This window comes from Toxotes jaculatrix, chromosome 15, assembly GCF_017976425.1.
Source record: "Toxotes jaculatrix isolate fToxJac2 chromosome 15, fToxJac2.pri, whole genome shotgun sequence".
NCBI classification, from domain to species: domain Eukaryota; kingdom Metazoa; phylum Chordata; class Actinopteri; family Toxotidae; genus Toxotes; species Toxotes jaculatrix.
Window position 1 is genome coordinate 25,268,427 of NC_054408.1, and position 19,116 is coordinate 25,287,542.

General features: G+C 43.1%; 1 protein-coding gene across 1 annotated transcript; it reads left to right on the top strand.

Annotated features, from left to right (window-relative positions):
- Window positions 1–1,036: 1,036 nt before the first annotated feature.
- On the top strand, window positions 1,037–19,085 carry tmprss3a (transmembrane serine protease 3a). The gene is made up of 14 exons (XM_041056365.1): window positions 1,037–1,061; window positions 1,231–1,277; window positions 2,522–2,756; window positions 3,713–3,826; window positions 6,428–6,544; window positions 9,470–9,593; window positions 10,744–10,863; window positions 11,938–11,984; window positions 12,868–13,033; window positions 13,731–13,900; window positions 15,211–15,306; window positions 15,398–15,540; window positions 17,317–17,469; window positions 19,041–19,085. The coding sequence occupies exons 1-14, from the start codon at window positions 1,037–1,039 to the stop codon at window positions 19,083–19,085; spliced, it is 1,602 nt and encodes a 533-aa protein (XP_040912299.1).
- The last annotated feature ends 31 nt before the right edge of the window (window positions 19,086–19,116 follow it).

Below are 19,116 nucleotides of genomic sequence, written 5' to 3' on the forward strand. Positions count from 1 at the left end.
GGAACTGATGGAGCATTTTAAACTGGGCAGCTTAGGCAACTTGACCTAAGCCCATTGAAAACCTTTGGAGAGCTGGAATCTGCCATTGCAAAAAGAATTCCTGCAAACCTGAACGCACAGCAGTGGAGGAGAGACAGAAACTACCAGCAGACAGTGCAAGAAGCTTCGAGATGACTTCAAAAAAAGTTTAGAGGCTGTCACTGTTGCCAAAGGTTCTGCAGCCAAATATTAGCAAAGGGAGCCAACAACTGTGTCTGGGCTACATTTTGTGCTCGTATTATTTCACTAATACACAAGTTTGGTTTTCTTTTAACCCTGGACATTTTATTAAAATACTATGATCATACAAAATTGGTTAATTTGCTTTTATTTGTGAAGATGATCTGAATTATGTAGTTGAAATTCAGGACTGCCAGTCATTTTGACCAGGACTGTATGTCTGGATTTGTTCTGATCTGAAGCTAAACAGGAATGTGTCTGTACAAAAAGAAAAAAATTGTTCCCATAAGTTTTTACAAGGGAGATTGGGACAGCAGCAGGAGCTGAGGAGCAAATGTCTCAAAAACCTGTCTCATACAGCCTGAACTGTTGACATGGCTCTGGGTGAACTGGCCCTTTAAAAGACAAAATGTGTATTTGACTTCTGCTAAAGCACATGTGTATGGGGGTATATACAAAAAGCAGCTGGACAGTGAAGCCACTGGACAGTATCCAGGTTCCCTCCTCCTCCACCTACCTGCCCACACCAACTGCCTGGACAACACAGGGGACACACGAGTATGTAATCCTACCCACAGAATGGGAGGTGCAGGGTCACCCGATCCCCTGCTCTGAGTGGCAGCACTCACCTGCTCAGGTGTCCCTTTGTATCAAAGTGTAGGCACGGCAGGAGGGTAGCCATTAAGACAGAGAGAGTGGGGAAAGAAGAAGAAGAAGAAAAAAGAAGAGAGGAAGGACAGAGAGAAAAAGAGAGGGGAACAGGGAGTTGGGGGTTATGGTGTTAGATAAAGCACAGCTGAGTGTGGACGATGGCACGATGACGAAAAGCTTCGTGGAGATCAGTACGTTGGACATTTGGTCAGGCTCAGGAATAACAGCTCATCCTGCCTTTTTCTTGAGGACTCCTGGTTGTTTTTTCCTTCACCAATTCTTCTTCTCTCTCACTTTTCTCTCTCTTTTACTCTGTCAGTGTCATTTCCTCTCATCCCACAGTTTCTCATCTTTTCGCAGATCCTGATGCCAACACTGCTGCTGCTGACACATCACCCCCCCTGTCAGTAAGTGGACAAAGCAATGACTGACAGAAACTTCTTTGTTTTATATCACTGTTTTTGGTCTTTGCACTGTTGATATGTTGTTCACTTGCATTTTTCATTATTTTCTGACATTTTATGGACTGAACTATGAAGTGATTGATAAAAAATCTCAGATTAATAAATAATGAAAATAATCACTAGTTCCAGCCCTGAATGAAATAATGATAGTCAGATAAATCAGAGTGTAATTCAAAGCAAATATGTGAAAAGGTGTGGGGGGGGGGGTTGTGCTTGTTTTTGTGCTTGTCTGTGTGCTCGTGTTCTACTCTAAAGACCCAATACAAGAGATGATGATTAACAGAAATGATATACTGTATATCAAAAGCATTTTTGAAAAATGCCAAGACAACAAACAATGAGGGTAGAGACAGAGGTACGAAGATACAGTGTTGTAGTCACAGGAAGAGAATTAATGGGGGTGTGTGTAAAGTGTGTGTGTATGTGTGCCTGTGTGTGTCTGGGAGATGGAGAAAACTAGACAGAGGAAAGGAGAGGGAGTAAAAAGACAAGGAAGAGAGGAACAACAAAATAGATGAGCTGCGGTAGAGGGAGACTGTGGTGAGGACAAGTTACACCAGGGTGACTTGTCCTGGGGAAAGACTGGGAAAGACTGTCACTACAGCCCAGTCTGTCTCTACAGCAACAGAGGGGACAAGGGTGAGGCTGTCCCTACCATAGGCTAACCCTCTGGGGCCTGGCCTGTGGGTAGGACACTTTGTTTTCCATGTTGAGTAGCCTCCAGATGCTCCAGGAGGTCCCTGTTCAGCGTAGGTCTCAGAGCTAGCTTTGGATGGAGTTAAATTTAGGTATTTTATCATTTGTCTCACCAACATTTATGTTCACCCCTGTCCCCTGGGACCCAGAGGCTGTGCAACAGTTGTAGTCAGCTGGTAGACAAACAGAGTCTTTGTTTGTTGAGGGAACAATGTCTCGAAACGAGTTTAACTGCTTCCTCTGTAGAACATATGTAAAACTAATGTCAGATTTACACTGGATAAATTCCTGTAGCAAAGTCCTGGTGTTCCACCGCTTAGAATGACATGTCTCGATAAGTGAAACCCTCATTTCAGAATTGTACACAAGTCTGAGTATACCTGGTTTGCTGTCCACAGATTATCCTCATCACTGGGTTAAATTCAGAGACTGGTCTTTCAGTCACACCAGGGTCAGATATGAATCTTTTCCCTCCATATTTCCCCATTTAGGAGCTTAAGACAGAGGGACCTGAGCAACAGGACCCCTCCAGGATAGAGGTGGTCTCGGTGACGGAGGAAGACCTCCCCATTGTCGAGACCCCCAACACTCTGATCGTCAGTCCCCTGGGCAGCATTACTGCTGACCCACAAACAGAGAATTATTCTGCCAAACCTGAAGAACCCCAACCTCCAGCTGCACCCAGTCCAACCATGCCAATCACCAAGGTGCAGCCATTTATGCAAGGTGAGACCCCGCCATAATGGTACAGCGTTCCACTTTCGGCTGTTCCCCGTCAGGGGGTCGCCACAGCGAATCATCCCAAAACTGACGATTTGCATGTTTCAAATTTGACACATCGTTTTATGCTGGATGCCTTCCTGAGGCAACCCTCTACACAGGGAGAACATGCAAACTCCACACAGGAGTGCCCAGACTGGGGCTCAAACCTGGAACCTTCTTGCTGCGAGGCGACAGTGCCAACCACTGCCCCAGAGTGAAACCATGAATATGGAGATTATTACTCATAGGCAGAGTTAGAGAAAGATCTGCTTAAAATGTGAGATGATGTTATGGGGATAACAACGTATCACTTAATCTGCCCCAGATTAAGTACAGCCTTGGTTCCTTAGTCACCTTCACTTTCCCATGAGAAAAGATTGTTTCCTTACATAACTTGACAGTTAGGTGGAATTTTTCTTCAGCTTTAAAGCTGCTTTCTTTAGGGGTGAATGACTGGTTGATCATGAATGAAGGTGTTTATAGATAGATTAGCTGTGTGTAAATAGAAAATAGAAAATGACAAGAGAAAGGTAAACTATGAAGTTTATTATACAGGGATCAGAAACTCTGAGGCGTATTCCTTCATTTAGACATATATTTGTGAGCCATTTTTTAAAGATTATGTCTTCAGTAGGAATGGATGCACCACAGATAGGACAGTAAACTTTCCCACTCTGGTTTTGACCATAGAAATCAGACTTCTACTGATTGAAGCCCTCAGCTTCAATGCTGTTTCATAACCTTCTCAATGCTGTCACATTCCTAACAAACACACCAAATTTTAGAGATTTTATGTTATAGATAACAGAAAAATCACAAAATTACAGCTTTTCCCTGCCACTCTCCCATCTCCTGTCAACAGCTTATATTGTATAGTGTTTAAACACTGTAGATTCTCATGAAGTATTTTGTCTCAACAGAGGATGACTTGGAGAAAAGCTGGAAGAACAGACTGTTGGCCCATCGGGTCGAGCTGCTAATTGCTTCATGCGTCATCGTGGTGGTCACTCTCGCTCTTGGCATTGGCCTCGGAGGTGAGGAGCTCAGTGTTGTGTGAACTTTGTCCATTGAGCAATAATGGATCCACTGTAGCATGGGCTGCCTTCGCTCCATCAATATTTGATGCAGTCCTTACCTGTTTGTTGCCTTCACTCTGGTCCTCAGACTGGAAACACGTAATGAGCTGGATTCAGATCAGGTGACAGTCTTGGTCACTGGTCATTACTGTCTGGCCTAAAAACCTTATTGGTTGGTCCCTTTTTTTTCCTTTTTTTTACAGCAGTTCTGCTTAGCTGAATTCAGTGTTATCTGTCAGTCCAGTCTGGCAGCAATGCATACATAACTGCTGGTAACGTTAGCAAGCCTTGTCAAGTGCCAGTGGAGAGTCAGCATCGTACATAAGGAGAGATTTATTTCCCTCCATGGAAGTAAACACAACGCATGGGCTGCCAATAACTGCTATGTCGACAGCAACAGAGTGTGGCTACAGATATGTACTTTGTCATTGTGTCACGGCCAAGGATGAGCCACAGAATACTAACCTTTCAACTTCAAGAGGACCCATTCAAAATAGTTTTGAGCAGAGCAATAATATACAATATGTGTATTATTGGAAAAAAAACTGTATTAACATAATGTTACATACTCTTACAAATTTACAATGCAAAACTTATGTGTACAGAAAAGGCAAAAAAAAAAAAAATTTAGTGTGGAGTTCCTCCACATGCCACCTGGCTTGTGTAGCCAGCGAGCTAGCCTATCTTGTGAGTTTTTTAGCACTAGGAATCAACTAGGAAGCTCTGCAGCGCTGTGCTTTTTAAGACGACAGAATTTGTCTTCCTGGAGATGCAAATAGCGTTGGAAAGTAACTGGTGTCAAGTGGTGCGCAGTCACTGTCAATGGCAGGTCACGGCTTACATGGCTGGAAGAACAGATGATTATCTGAACAAACGCTGAGCTCAAATCAGTTGAGTCGGCTTCTACTGCTGAATACACGTGCTGATAAGGTTTCCAAGCATCTGATTCGCCTTAGAAGAAACACTGTGTGGAGCCAGAACGACTTGGAAGTTGTGGCCGGCACAGAATAGAGTTTCAACAAGTCAGTGAAAGGGTGTATGAGTTTATCTGTGAGGGGTGATTTATAAGTTTATGAAGACGGGGAAGGGGTAGTAGTCTTAGGAACCAAATCAGGTAAACTGGACAGGTGCTGGATGAGTTCAAATCCGCATTTCAGGATGGCATCCATCAGCACTGTGGATTTGTGGGCTGGAGTGTTGTCCTGGGAGAAGAGCGCTCCTCTTGTCAGCTTCCTATCTTGATTTAATCCTGTAGCTGTCTCAAGAGATCAGCACAGTTGGCCCCTGTAATAGTGTGACCCTTTTCCATGTAGTCCACCAGCAGCATTCAAGAAAATGGAGGTCATCACTGATTTGGCTTTCATGGGAGCCAGAGACTCTGGGTGTTTCCCTGTTTCAGTTGTTTTTTTGTCTCTGGTTGGTGGACCCAAGTGTCATCTGTTTATGAACTGCCAGCAAAATCTGTCAGGATCCACCTCAGAAATTATAAGATTGGTCCCAGCGAGCTGACACCTTGGCTGTTTGGAGTTTGTTGTAGATAACTGCATGGACACATACCTGGGATACTCTCAGCTCTTAGACAATGTACCATTCAGTTATTCATCAATCTGTCAAGATCATGTCATGGACCTTTTCAGTGGTCCTCTGTGTGGTGACGACGACCGTCCAGGACAGGGGTGACCTTTCAGGCTCTTTCTGCCACGTTAGAATTTACCAGCCCACTTCTTCACCCCACTATAAGACCGGGCACTTTTCTCTAGTGTTGCCACCATGTTCTTGTTGACCTCCTTGGACGCCCTTAAGGTCCAAGGTAGCCGAATGCCGTCGCTGACTCTCAGTTTTCAATTACTCGATATCAAAAAACTGAACTGAACCTCCTTTTGCCTTAGGAGACAAACTTGTAAATGACCCCTCATATCAGCAGTCAAATGTACTATGTGTGTTTTCTATATCAGGTCAACTATTACATCTGAAGAGGTTGGCTCCAGGTGATATTTATTTTCATTTTTGATTATGTCACAATATAGGATGGAAGAATGGGGTGTTACATTGTGCTTCTTGATTGTACCAGTGGATGGCACCAGAGTAGGACATTTTGGCATTAGTGTTATTGATATTTAGGCTCAAAATCATCATGTTGACACTGTTGTTATCTATTAAGCTAAAAACGCTCAGAGCAGAGTTTGCAAACACAGATTTCACTGTGTTTGTTAGCACTGTGGAGGGAAACCTACTGTCAGGTTTACTGGATGTGTGGTAGACAGTATGGAAGCATTACTCTGAAGAGAAGATACTACAGTGTTGTTTTCAACTAAATAAAATGCTGTATTACAGTTCATCTACACTGTCGTCAGCTTAAAGGACCAGTTCTTTTCTTTTTATTTTCATCTCCCTGTGCTTACCATAGCGTGACATGCTTGTATACACCATTACTTATAAGTGCCTGTCAGTGAAACACAAGAGATGCACTTGAGATCAGTTAGTTATTGGTCTGTATTACTAGGAAACTAATCTGTTTTTGATCTGTCTCTCTGTGTGTGTGTGTGTGTGTGTCCACAGTGGGTCTGAGCTGTGTGGGGAAATTTCGTTGTGGCTCGTCATCTCAGTGCATCATGTACTCAGCTCAGTGTGATGGAGAGGTGAACTGTGACAATGGAGAGGATGAGCTGGGCTGTGGTGAGACACACACACACACACACACACACACACACACACACACACACACACACACACACAGTCAGTGGTTTAGTAGCAATTCTGTATCAGAATACAAAAAATCCTGTTTTTACTAATCTAGCAACTTCAATAATAAGTGTATTTTTATAGCACCTTTAAAAGCAGTGTTACAAAGTGTGTCATAGTGCAGCATATAAAACATAAAAACTTGTAAAAAGAGTTGAGTGAAGTGATTAAACAGTAGATAATAATTAGGTAAGTCTGAGATCCTCAGATCATTTCCTGCCAGAGCTGAGGTGATCTAACAGCAAAGATATGTTCCCTCTGGTCTCAAATGTCTGAGGACGTCAGGCTTTGCACAGGTTGCTGGGGGAGAGCAGCCCAGAAATATAATGTGGAGCCATGAGGGCCACGAAGAGGCCAAAGTAATCCAATAAAATCTGGAGTCCAGTCATTAGAAAACCAAGGAAAGCTACACAACTTCTGTGTCTTTAAAACTTCAAAGTGGTTGAATCTTGGAAGTTATTTCTAACCAGATGGTAAAAAGATGATAAGAACAGGAGAGGACAAGCTTGAGCTCAGGTTCAAAACTGAGGCTGGAATCAAAGAATACAATGCACAATTTCTTTATTTTTTAGGCTTGCAAGGATATGGCTTCAACTGTACATGCAGGTTTTTCAGGCCAGTGACAAGAACTTTTGTCTTTTCAGCTGTGGAAAATTTGCAGGCATCCAGTCTTTTACATCTACTACATTTAAGCAGATAGGACACATCGGACAGTGTTACTGGGCTTCATGGTAACTGAGTTTCATCCATGTAACAATGAAAAGCAGCACCATGTCAGCCTGTGATATGTGACAGGGCTTCCAGAAGCTGTAATCTGACTGACTTGGAAAATGAAAGTCTTCCAATGAAAATGTAGAGGACATGACATAAATTGGACAGATGAGCGTTTCAAGTGAAGCACAATGCCCACCAGTTTGTCAGCCAACACCAGGGTGAAATGGATTAAACCTCATGTACATATGTAAATATGAAGATATGTTTTTATTTTTTCCGATATTTGGGTATATGTATACTCTAAGGCGTGGGTATTGAAGTATTTTTTTTATTTTATTGTATTTTTATTTAATTTTATTTATTTTAGATTTTTTTTAGTTACTCTGATCTGATCTGAAAATGGGACGACTTCAAGTGATGACATTATACAAGCATGGCAAGCAGCATCCAGTCAAAATAAAAAACAACAGTAATATTAAATAAATAGTAAATATTATTCTGTCTCATCCATCATGGGTAAAAGCAGCACAGTAGAAAGCCTCTAAAGCAGCGGAGTGGCTAGCTAAATTTGATATTGACTAGATGAACACTCAAACTCATAGCAGAGGGATGGGTCCACAGAACACTGGACTTTAATATGGGAGACACTTCCTTGTCTTTTGTTCTTGTCACCATGCAGCACGATCAGCTGATCCCTGGTGTGAACAATGAGACCGTGGAGTTGTTGAGCAAAGGTAGCATTAGCTAAATCACAGCATTCAGAAAGGCAGCTGAATGAAAGACATCATTTCACAGTGAAAAAACAGAGTAGAACTCTTTCTATGTGCATGATTAGAGAAGCCACAGTCTTGTACTGGTCAAAGTTTTAACAAGTTTGACAAAAGGAAACTAAAAAGCTGGAGAAAAAAAAAAAAAGAAAAGAGCAGGAGCACCTACAATAGACTGTGTGCACAGTCAGTGTGTGCACACAGAAAACAAAAATAGACAAATAACCTTTATGGGCGTTTAGTTTGGAAGACTTGGCAGCCACATTACTGAAAAACACAATACTCATGTTTTTACACTGAAAGAAAACAGCGCCACCTCCGGTGAAGTGACAGTCAAAACAAAAATTCACCTTAAAGGCTCCTGTGGAGTTTTTGAACTATAGTAGCCTTATGTTTTTATGAATAGGTCCCCATTTGGATTTTGCTCGTGCATTAGGACACGGCTTATGCCATTAACAGTCCAGCCAATGGTTTCATACCGTTCCACTCATCCACAGGTGGCAGTACTGCTCTAAGATACAAGAAAAGCACCAACAAAGGCAAAGAAGAAGAACAGTAGCAAACAAACATGGCTGAGCTTACAAAAAGTAAATAATACATAAAGTAATGCACAAATAATGAAATAAGAAATACATAATTACGTAAGTTATGTATTCTTCTTCATGTGGGGTGGCTCTTGGCCCTGCATTTTACAATCATGGAACATTTTTATTTTTTCACTTTCCCACATAAACAGTGGCCACTGGCAGATACCTGTAGCACTCAGGCTACCAGCTAACATCATTTAGGTCCTCAAGTCCTCACAAACATGATACACATCCATCCGTCCTTTAGCTGTACTGCATATACTGTGAGGGACACAGAGGGGGCAGGGTGCTCCCTGGACAGCTGTCTATCACAGGGCTGACATGTAGGGACAAACACTCACATTCACACCCATGAGCAGTTTAGAGTCACGCTGCATGTCTTTGGTCTATCCAGTTAGACTGTCCTTTTTACTAAAAGTTAATCCACACTTTTCAGCCAATCGGAAGCCATGATATTCATTAGCCATAATTTATGAATAATGCAACATTACATGCTAAGAAGAAGCTCAGTGTAAAAAAAAATCAGCCAAAACAAAGGCTGAAAGAATTTATTTTTAAAGAAACAACTTACCAATAGCAGCTCAGTGTGTGGTTAGAGGCAGAGCACAGGAGCAGAAACATGTATGAGCACACACACGTCATACCTATACAGAGCTGGATTATCCTGCTGATGCAAAAAATGAGCTTTATACCAGGCAATAAATGTCAGCTAATAACATCTTCAATCCACGTGTGTCTCTCTGTCTGTCTGTCTGTCTGTCTGTCTGCCTATTTCTCTGTCTGTGTATCAGTGCGTCTGAGTGGGAGGAGCTCAGTACTGCAGGTCCAGAAAGGGGGAGTGTGGAGGACAGTCTGCTCAGAGGACTGGAACAACTGGCTGGGGGTCTCCGCCTGCAAGCAGCTGGGATATTCAAGGTCTTAGCTGCAACTCATTTCCCCTGTGTGCTTTTCAGCAGTAGCTGTATGTTATAACATGCTGATGGTAGATTGTTGTCTTGATCTGGATTCTCTGGCACTGTTCATAGGTTTAGACAGGATTTATCCTGAGGGGACCACAGGATAAATCCTCACATGTACACTTTCAAAAGACATGTTAGTCCATGAGTAAGAGGGGGACCAAGATAAGATAAAATGTCCTTGGCTGTTCTTTCAGTGAGCCTTTTCAGGTGAAGCTTAGTGCCAGGAGCCTATTTTACCCCAGAGTACACAGTATCCAGTATTCTGACTGAGTGTTGCAATCCTTTCAGACACACTGACATGAAATGGTGGTGTCCAGTGAGAAAAAGAGAAAAGAAAAAGATATGTTTCATCCTCCTCCCTAAATATTACGCTGTAGGCTACATGAAGCTGATAAATATTGAAAGCAAGACCTGTTTTTACTGAACTTACTGTGATCATTGTGTTGATGCTATATGTGTACATATAAACAAAAAATACCCTACCTCTCAAAGGTGTGTTGTATCATGACAGTAGCAGTACAGCAGGTGTGGAACCTAACCCTAACCAAACTGCAGCTCAGTTTCTCCAAAGTCACAGGCAGCAGGGATCAGGAGTAACATCAACATGCTAACAGGCTATCACTCATTGAGTCTACTGAAGGACTCTGGGACATGAACAGTACATGGCAGTTAGTTTCACAACATGTTAAAGCTGAAGAGGCCGAAGGTGAAAGCTTTTGTCAGTGTCAGACTTAAGAGGCCAGGATATGGCTATTTCCTGGAGACACCAGAGCAGATTCAATACATATCAAACTCATTCATCTCTGGCCAGATCCAGTGACTCTGTTTTCTTTGATTCATTTGCTGGTCCTGCCAGTTCCCTGGTTCGTCTTCTATTTATCTACAGCAAAGTTAAAATGTAAAACACATTACTTTTGGCTTGTAAAGGGTTAAAATTAAGCATTTATGGAGATTTCAAAATATCAAAATATAATGTGTATATTGTAATGTAGCCTAAAGATACTTCAGTATTCTTTCGAGGCCATGCTGTCCAGCTGTCACTGTTATCAGGTAAACGTCAGCTGTACATTCTTTCTGAGCTGTACCTCTTCCTGTGTGTCTGTCAGTTACGTGGAGTCCTTCTTCGTCTCGCTGACCTCCATCGAGCAGGATCTTCAGCACAACCTTGTGTCCATCGGCCCGAGCCAATCACAGATCATTAAGCTCCAAAACACCACAAGCCTCAGGTACAAAGCACGTCCTTATCTGAATGAATGGAAACAGTGTGAAGACTAACTGGTCTAATGGTCAGTGTTTTGTTCAAAAGCTGTGTGTGTTTTTAAAGGTCATTAGGATGCAATAATATGGAGCTGGTACATTTTACATTTTAGTACATCAATAATGAAATCCTCCGAGGTGGTGATACCAAAGAGAACCTGTAGACACAGACCTTAATGAACAGACTGAAAATCACCACAACTGAAGAGAGAAAAAAAAGAAACTGTAACATGAACAAACTCGTACCTGTGTTTTTAGGATTGATCATTTTGATGATTATTTTTTGATCAGCTGAAGATTCCCCCTGGATTCTTTCTAACAGAGAAATTAAGTCAGGGTGTGTATATGGAATTTAGTTTAATACAAACAAAGTCTCAGGACTGAACTGTGTCTCAGGAGGCAGAATGCGTTGTCCACTGATCAGACAGTCTGTGGTTTGACCCCTGACTCCTCAAGTCTGTGTCCTTGGGCAAGATACCAAACACCAAATTGCCCCTGATGTGCCCATTGGAGTGTGAGTGTGTGTGTGTTAGTAAAGCACTGTTGGAATGTGTGTATGAATGGGTGAATGTGACTGTGTAGTGTAAAAGCAGTTTCAGAGGTCACTCATCTCAGATGAATTCTTCTTCGTACTCAATCTACCACCTCTTCTTTAATACATCATACATCATCTTTAATATGTCTGATACCCTGTGTGCAAGTGATGCCAGGTGATGCCATTCAGAGCATGCAGGGCCCAGAGAGTCACAGACATACTAAGTGGAGCACTGTTAATTGATTCATATTCATATGATTGTTATTGTACAGTTAGATATCAGTGAATGAAATGCTTTATAACTCTTTTCATGACAGCGGTGTTCCTCCATCAGTAACTGTTGGAGCAGTTTAAATGAAATATTCCTCTACATTTGAACTTTGTGTATCCTGCACTGGACGTCCTGATCTGTAAAGTCACTGGACATTCAGATCTTATCTTGTGCTTCTTCTCTAATGTTTACTGAGTGTCTCAGTGTGGTTTGACTCCATCTCCTGTGTCGTCACAGTAAGACTCAGTGCAGCTCAGGGAAGGTGACCACTCTGAAATGTCTGGGTGAGAGAACACACCGCAGGCTGAGTGATCTGTGTTCTGCTCATGACTCCTTTTTTTAAGGACATCTTGCATGACTCGTGTAGTTGTGTGTTTCTTCTGTGTGTGGTCTGTACTGTCACTTAAAAGCAAACAGTAAAGAGTTTGTGATTACAGAACTGATCTGGAACCTGTGTGTGTATGTGCATGAGTGTGTTTATGTGGCTCGTGTGCATTGGTGTGTTTGCATGCAGGAGGGTTCAGTATAGATTTTAAGGTTCATACTTTTGATACTTTGAGTCAAAACTGTTCAAAGCTGATTATTTGGATCAATATTTACAAGGGATGACACATAAAGATCAGGTGACTTTATCTGTCACGTGATTCTGACTCAGGCACTACAATGGGTAGACTGGGTCTGATGAAAGAGACTATGTGTTGCATTATGGGAAATGTAGGATCCAGCCTTAATGAATATTAGGGACTAAAGTGAATTAGATTAAGATATCTCTGCCTCTGCTGCACTGATTTTAAACATTAAACTGTGTCTTGTTAGTGCCCCACTAACAAGACACAGTGGGGCAGTGGGGCACTTGTTAATGCTTGTTAGTGCCCCACTGCAGTAATAAATCACTGATGTTCCCCATTAGATTAACAATATGGGAACTAATTTAAGTTTCAAGTGTTTCTTCCAGACTGTTCCTCTGGTAGAACTCATAAGGCTATGAAAACATGAGACAGTAAAACTCTAGTGAAGCCTGACATGAGAAATTATTTTTTTGACAGCAGCTCACTGAAGTATGATGAATCACAGCACCCGGTCAGTGGTAGGAGAGTACACATTTCTGCACAGAAAATGTCAGTGCATTGTTGACTTTCAGTCCTGTGGTCGTGTGCCTGTGTCCAGAGTGTGGCTCCAGGCCTCAGTACAACACTCGTATTGTTGGAGGTAACATCTCCAAACCGGGTCAGTTCCCCTGGCAGGTCAGCCTCCACTATAGCAACGAACACCTGTGTGGAGGCTCCATCATAACATCACGCTGGATCCTCACCGCAGCACACTGTGTGTACGGGTGAGTCACACAGTCAAACCTGAATCATCTGCATATGAGATGTTTTACTGGGCAAACGTCCAGAGGAGACATGAAAGTAAGGCAGGTTAATATTTAGAATTATGTTGTATTTCATTAGCTAATCACCTGTTTCTTAATATAAAATATTATTCTGTAAATTAACTAGTAACTATAGCTGTGAACACAAAATGGGTTTACTCAAGCACAAGTACCTTAAAATAGTACTTGAGCGTCACAGACTGGTTGTGTTGGGACGTGTGATCGTGCTCTGTGCTGTCTTCCTTACAAGATTTCTCTTCCTGTCTCCAAGGTTTTAAATGCTCTGTCTGTCACTGAAGAAGCTGTGCTCTGTTGCATAAAGCTACTGCGTGAACGTGAACACAGCAGAGCACAAACACTCACAACACTCACACATCGTGCATAGTTAAGGTTGTAAGAGCTGGAGTCAGATTTCTCTCCCCCTAATGTCCTGGCACGGTGACTCTAAACTCTGTCCAATAAACAAGCTAGTTGTTTAGTGGAACGGGACTTGTGTTTAACTGTCCCACTTCGATTGTATGTAGGAGGAGTTCATTTAAATGAACCAAACATTAAACTGCCATGAGAGAAAACTGTAGAGTGGCTTGTAGGATTAGATTTCACTGGACCCCCTTCACATATACTGACGTGACTATTCTGTTTCACTGTCTGTCATCAGGTTTACAGACCTCTCCATGTGGTCGGTCCATGTAGGGCTGACGGAGCAACCAGTCCACGGGGCCCAGTCTCTGGCTGTGGAGCAGATTATATACCACACTCGCTACCGGCCCAAAGGACTGGACTACGACATTGCCCTGATGAAACTCGACGTGTCACTTGTTTTCAATGGTACTGGTGCTTTCAGTGGTATTTTCTAAAGACCCTGAGTCCTCACTTTCTTTCCGCTCTGCGTTTATATGTCCAGTCATAGCTCAGAGCTGTCCAGACCTCTTCTATTGTACCTCAACATCTTCAGTATCAGACTCACTAGAGAGCTTGCCCATCCTCATTACCCTCCCACTTCCCCTGAGCAAGGCACTGGGCAGACTGAGATTCCTGGGCAATAGCTACGTAGTTTATTCACTTTTCCAAGCTAAGTGATCCCATCATCCTTCAAATGAATCTTTGTTCGTACAATAGTCAAGACAGACAACGTTGTTCAAAGACACAAATTCATTTGCTGTAACCTAGTTACTCATTTGTTGGATCACTGTCATCCATGGGCACATCTAGATTTTCTCAGTGTGGCATCAGCAGGTTCCACTGTCTGCAGTGGAGGCTGTGGAGAATGTGGAAGGTGATGAGGTCAGGCCTTTGACTGGGATGTAGATCCCTAATGCAGTCAGCCAGCGTGGCTATTCCAGGGTGCTTCTTTCTGTGTTTACTTTGTGTTGGAGTCAGAGAAAAGTGTTGATCCATGGAAAAATCCTGTTTATTTGCTGTAGGAGGCTCAGTTTGCCACATTATATGTTGTTTTGCATGAGTTCTTGTTTCGTGGAATCTCAACAGAGGTGGCAAGTGCAAAGTTAGCATGACCCACAGAGCCTCTGCAGCTCCATCAGCAGGTTAAAAAAACACTAGAATCTCCCTTTAAGGCCTATACCATTTCACTTTATCTGATGCTTTACTGATGTTTGGTATGAAAACCAATTTATCAAATTTCCCTAAAGACACACGCACTACCTGGGGCCATGGGGCCCCTGAAGGTCTGGGGCTCCTAGGCTGTTGTCCAGTAAAAAAAATGTATACCTAATTGGGTTAATATGGGAGGTCAAACATGGCCTGCAGCTTTAGCTGGTTGTAAAATTGAAGAGGTTTTTATCTCACAGCTTTACCTTGTTCCCTCACTGTCTCCTTCTCCTCTCCTCTCCCTCCCTCTCCTCCTCAGGTTTCCTGCTCTCTGACAGCTGAGTGTCATTACGTGGATCACTTGTCTTAGTCTCAGCTCTCACCCGTTGGTCTTCACCTTTGTCACTTCTGCCTCTTTTAGCTTAAATGGAGTTGTGTGTGTGAAGCTTACTAACTTACACATTAGCTGTATGACTGATTGATGCTGAGTATGATGGGAACTACACATAATACGCACATTGTTGCACGCAGTGTGTGTGTATATATACACTATTGTGAGAGATGTAGTGCATTAACATTGTCCTCTGCAGGCTTTGTGGAGCCCATCTGCCTGCCTAACCATGGGGAGGACTTTGTGGAGGGCACCATGTGCTGGATCTCTGGATGGGGAGCAACTGAGGGTGATGGTGAGTCTGATCATGGAATATAAAAACTTAATCAATAGCATTTGGTTTTCTTGTCCTCTCTGGCACATACATGCTGATGTGGTTTTTCCAGGAGAGACCAGCGTGGTTCTGCGTTCAGCCATGGTACCGCTCCTCTCCACTAAGACCTGCAACCAGCCAGAGGTTTACCACGGCTTCATCTCCTCCTGGATGATCTGTGCAGGGTACCTGGAGGGAGGAACTGACTCCTGTCAGGTACAGCGGATGAAACAGCTGATAGGCCTCTACAGCAGGAATCACTACAGTACTATCTATTTGAGAAAGTGTCTGGACCTGATAAAAAGCCTCTGTCCTTCAGCTGCAGCAGACAGACCCAGAGAGCAGATGCTGAACATAGTGGAGCATTGAGCAGCTAAAGAGCCAGATGGTTCCCTCAGGAGCTGGTGGAGACCAGAAACAGAGCTAATAGAAAGTGATTATTGATTGATTATCTGTCAGGTGGACAGATACACGCCTCTAAAGGAATGATGCTGTTGCTCCATAACTGCTCAGTGTGTAAACAAGCAACTGTCATGGCCAAAAAAAAATCAGTCGTAATAAGGTTTGTTGTTTTTACTCGTTCTGTCTTGCTCTGACTTCATGCTGCAGCCAAACTGTCTTTGTGATTTCAATAAAGAATGAACAGTTGTTTCTACTGTTACAGCTCTGCTACTGCAGACATTTCTGTGGTTACTGTCCTCATACAGATTGACTGACAGCTCTAAACCTAACATCACCAAAACAACAGAAAAGTTATTCATGATATGTTCATGCCGATAAAGGTTTTTTTTACATCAGTAATTGTTTGAGGTTTCAGGAGAACACATGTTACCTTCATAACATCCAGGATTTGGTACTTAAATGTTATGTTGTAACCATAGTTCTCTGAGTCCCCATACTTATTTACTGATCAGGCATAACATTATGACCACTGACAGGTGAAGTGAATAACATTGATTATCACTTCATCATGGCACCTGTTAGTGGGTGGGATATATCAGGCAGCAGGTGAACACCTTGTCATCAAAGTTGATGTTAGAAGCAGGCCAAACTGTGATGGCTAGACGACTGGGTCAGAGCATCTCCAACACTGCAGCTCTTGTGGGTTGTTCCCAGTGTGCAGTGGTCATTATCTATCAAAAGTGGTCCCTGGAAGGAAGAGTGGTGAACAGGCGACAGGGTCATGGGTGGCCAAGGTTCACTGATGCACATGGGGAGCAAAGGATGGGCCGTGTGGTCTGATCCAACAGCAGCTACTATTGCTCAAATTGCTGAAGAAGTTAATGCTGGCTCTGATAGAAAGGTTTTAGAATACGTAGTTTGTTGCGTATGGGGCTGCATAACTGCACAACAGTCAGGGTGCCCATACTGTCCCCTGTGCACCGCCAAAAGCACCAACAATGGACACGTGAGCATCAGAACCCGACCACGGAGCAATGGAAGAAGGTGGCCTGGTCTGATGAATAACATTTTCTTTTACATCACGTGGATGGCCCGGTGCTTGTGCGTCTCTTACCTGGGAAGAAGGCAAGCTGGCGGAGGCAGTGTGATGCTCCATCAACAACGAGTCTGAGATGCTGACTTGGCCTCCAAATTCCCCAGATCTCAATCCAGTCCAGCATCTGTGGGATGTGCTAGAAAAACAAGTCTGATCCACGGAGGCCCAACCTCGCAACTTTCAGGACTTAAAGGATCTGCTGCTAACATCTTGGTGCCAGATACCACAGCACACCTTCAGGGGTCTAGCGGAGTCCATGCCTCGACGACAGGGCTGTTTTGGCAGCAAAAGGGGGACTAACACAAGTGGTTATAATGTTATGCCTGATCGGTGTAGAATCTACTGGGTGGAGAGATGGTCTCACAATAATCGCACAATAAAGAACAAGCTGTTCTCATTCACATTCTGATGCTGGTTACAAAAAAAGGCGCACTCATCAGGTGATTTGGTTTCTGAGATGGGGACTCCCTCTGTATGTCTGTGTCTTTCCTCAGGGGGACAGCGGAGGTCCTCTGGCCTGTGAGGACATGTCCATGTGGAAGCTGGTTGGAGCGACCAGCTGGGGAATCGGCTGCGCTGTGAGGAACAAACCAGGCGTTTACACTCGCATCACACAGTCACTTAGCTGGATCCGCCGGCAGATGGAGGTCAGTACATGACGAGCTGTGTCCTGTTTCAGAACCTGGCTCTTCCAGGGCCCCTCCTCTTAGCATAGGACTTCTCTCAGTTTTTCAGTAAAAGTTTCTCTCAGCAGCTGTGCGAACAGGTGTGAAGAGGAAGATAAGATCCCCAGACCTTCAAGAGTTTAGCCTTTGGAGAACTTAAGACTAGTACTGAACCTCTTGCCCAAAATATGTGGTCTACAGAGTATTCACCATATGGTCAATATGTCTCTGCCAGACGCACACGAGTGAGTGCGACACAGTGAAGAACACTAAAAATAGATTTAGATCGAGGAAGAAAAGCCTGTTAGAGCCCTTTCAACCCCTTATTACCATGTGTGTTCTGTGTGTTATTGAAAGTAACAGACCTCTTCCACCTGAGATTTAACAAGAAAACCACAGGTGTCAGTTATTAAACAGTCATAAAACAAATGATGGCTGACTCCATTTAACTGCTTTGGATTCAGGATCAGTTTCTTGGTCTGGGGCCAGTTTCAAAAAAATCTTTTAGACTGATCTATGGTGTTAGGCCAGGGTTAATTCTGCTCTTAGATTAGTTTAATGCAAGTTAAACAGCCTCACAAAAGACTTAACGTATCTTATAATGTGTGGTTAGTTAACAATGTTGTGTAGAGTCATGAGAACAGTGATCAGAGTGTAAGCTGTAACCACAGTAACCTGTTGGAAATATGAAGCAGTGAGGACATCAGTCGTTAAGAGTCCTGCCACATGAAGAAACCACAGCAGCTCAGGGATGAACTGCACTGAGATCTGATGCTGCAGAACCTTTCCCGTCCTGTTTTCCAGCAGATGATTGGAGTGAAGGGAGTGAACCAGTCTGACTCCCAATTCACAGCAGATTAGTCCAACTGAAGTTAGTCCAGGACTCTGTACTACAGATGAATTTAGATGTTTCAGCCTGACATTCTCCATGAAGTTGTAATAGTAGTATTAGAAAGAATGGTGATGATATTATGGCCCTTTTAACATGGCCATGCTGATCTTGTATAAGTCCCTTTTATAAAGGGACTTGAAGAAAAGCTAGTTACCTGTCCACTGTCTCTTCTGTTAAACCCTGTCTAACTGACCCCTGAAAGACACCAGCTGTTTGTGAACTCACTCTGTGATGTTGGACCAACAGCTGGTTTTCCTCCTTAGTGGGATCTGTGTCGAGCACCTGCCAGGGTAGTTGTCTCAGGATAATTTCTACAGTGTTTATGTGTTAAAAGCTTTGAAATGTTACACTTGACACCAGGCTCCTTTTACCTGTCACAGACCTAAAGGGAGACAAACTTCAGTCAGTTTGAGACGACTGAAAATCAGTGTCAGGAGTTTGTCAGTGAACAGTTGTTACGTGACGTTATGTTCTCTGGCGGAAAAATCTGAGCTACGTTGTTCCCTCATTACAATACACCCTAAAACATAGATGAAGACGGTGTTGTTTGTATATTCTGCATATCCAAACCTAAGCTGCATTCATTGCTCCTTAACCCAACATGTTTCCATGTCTGTGTCCATTTGGGTTAAATGTCTCCATTTTCTGTGCTGTCTTCCAGAAAGAAGATGCTCACACTTCTCCAACTCTGAGCACAGACAACTGAATCACCTCCAGTTTCCTCTCCCTGGATTCCG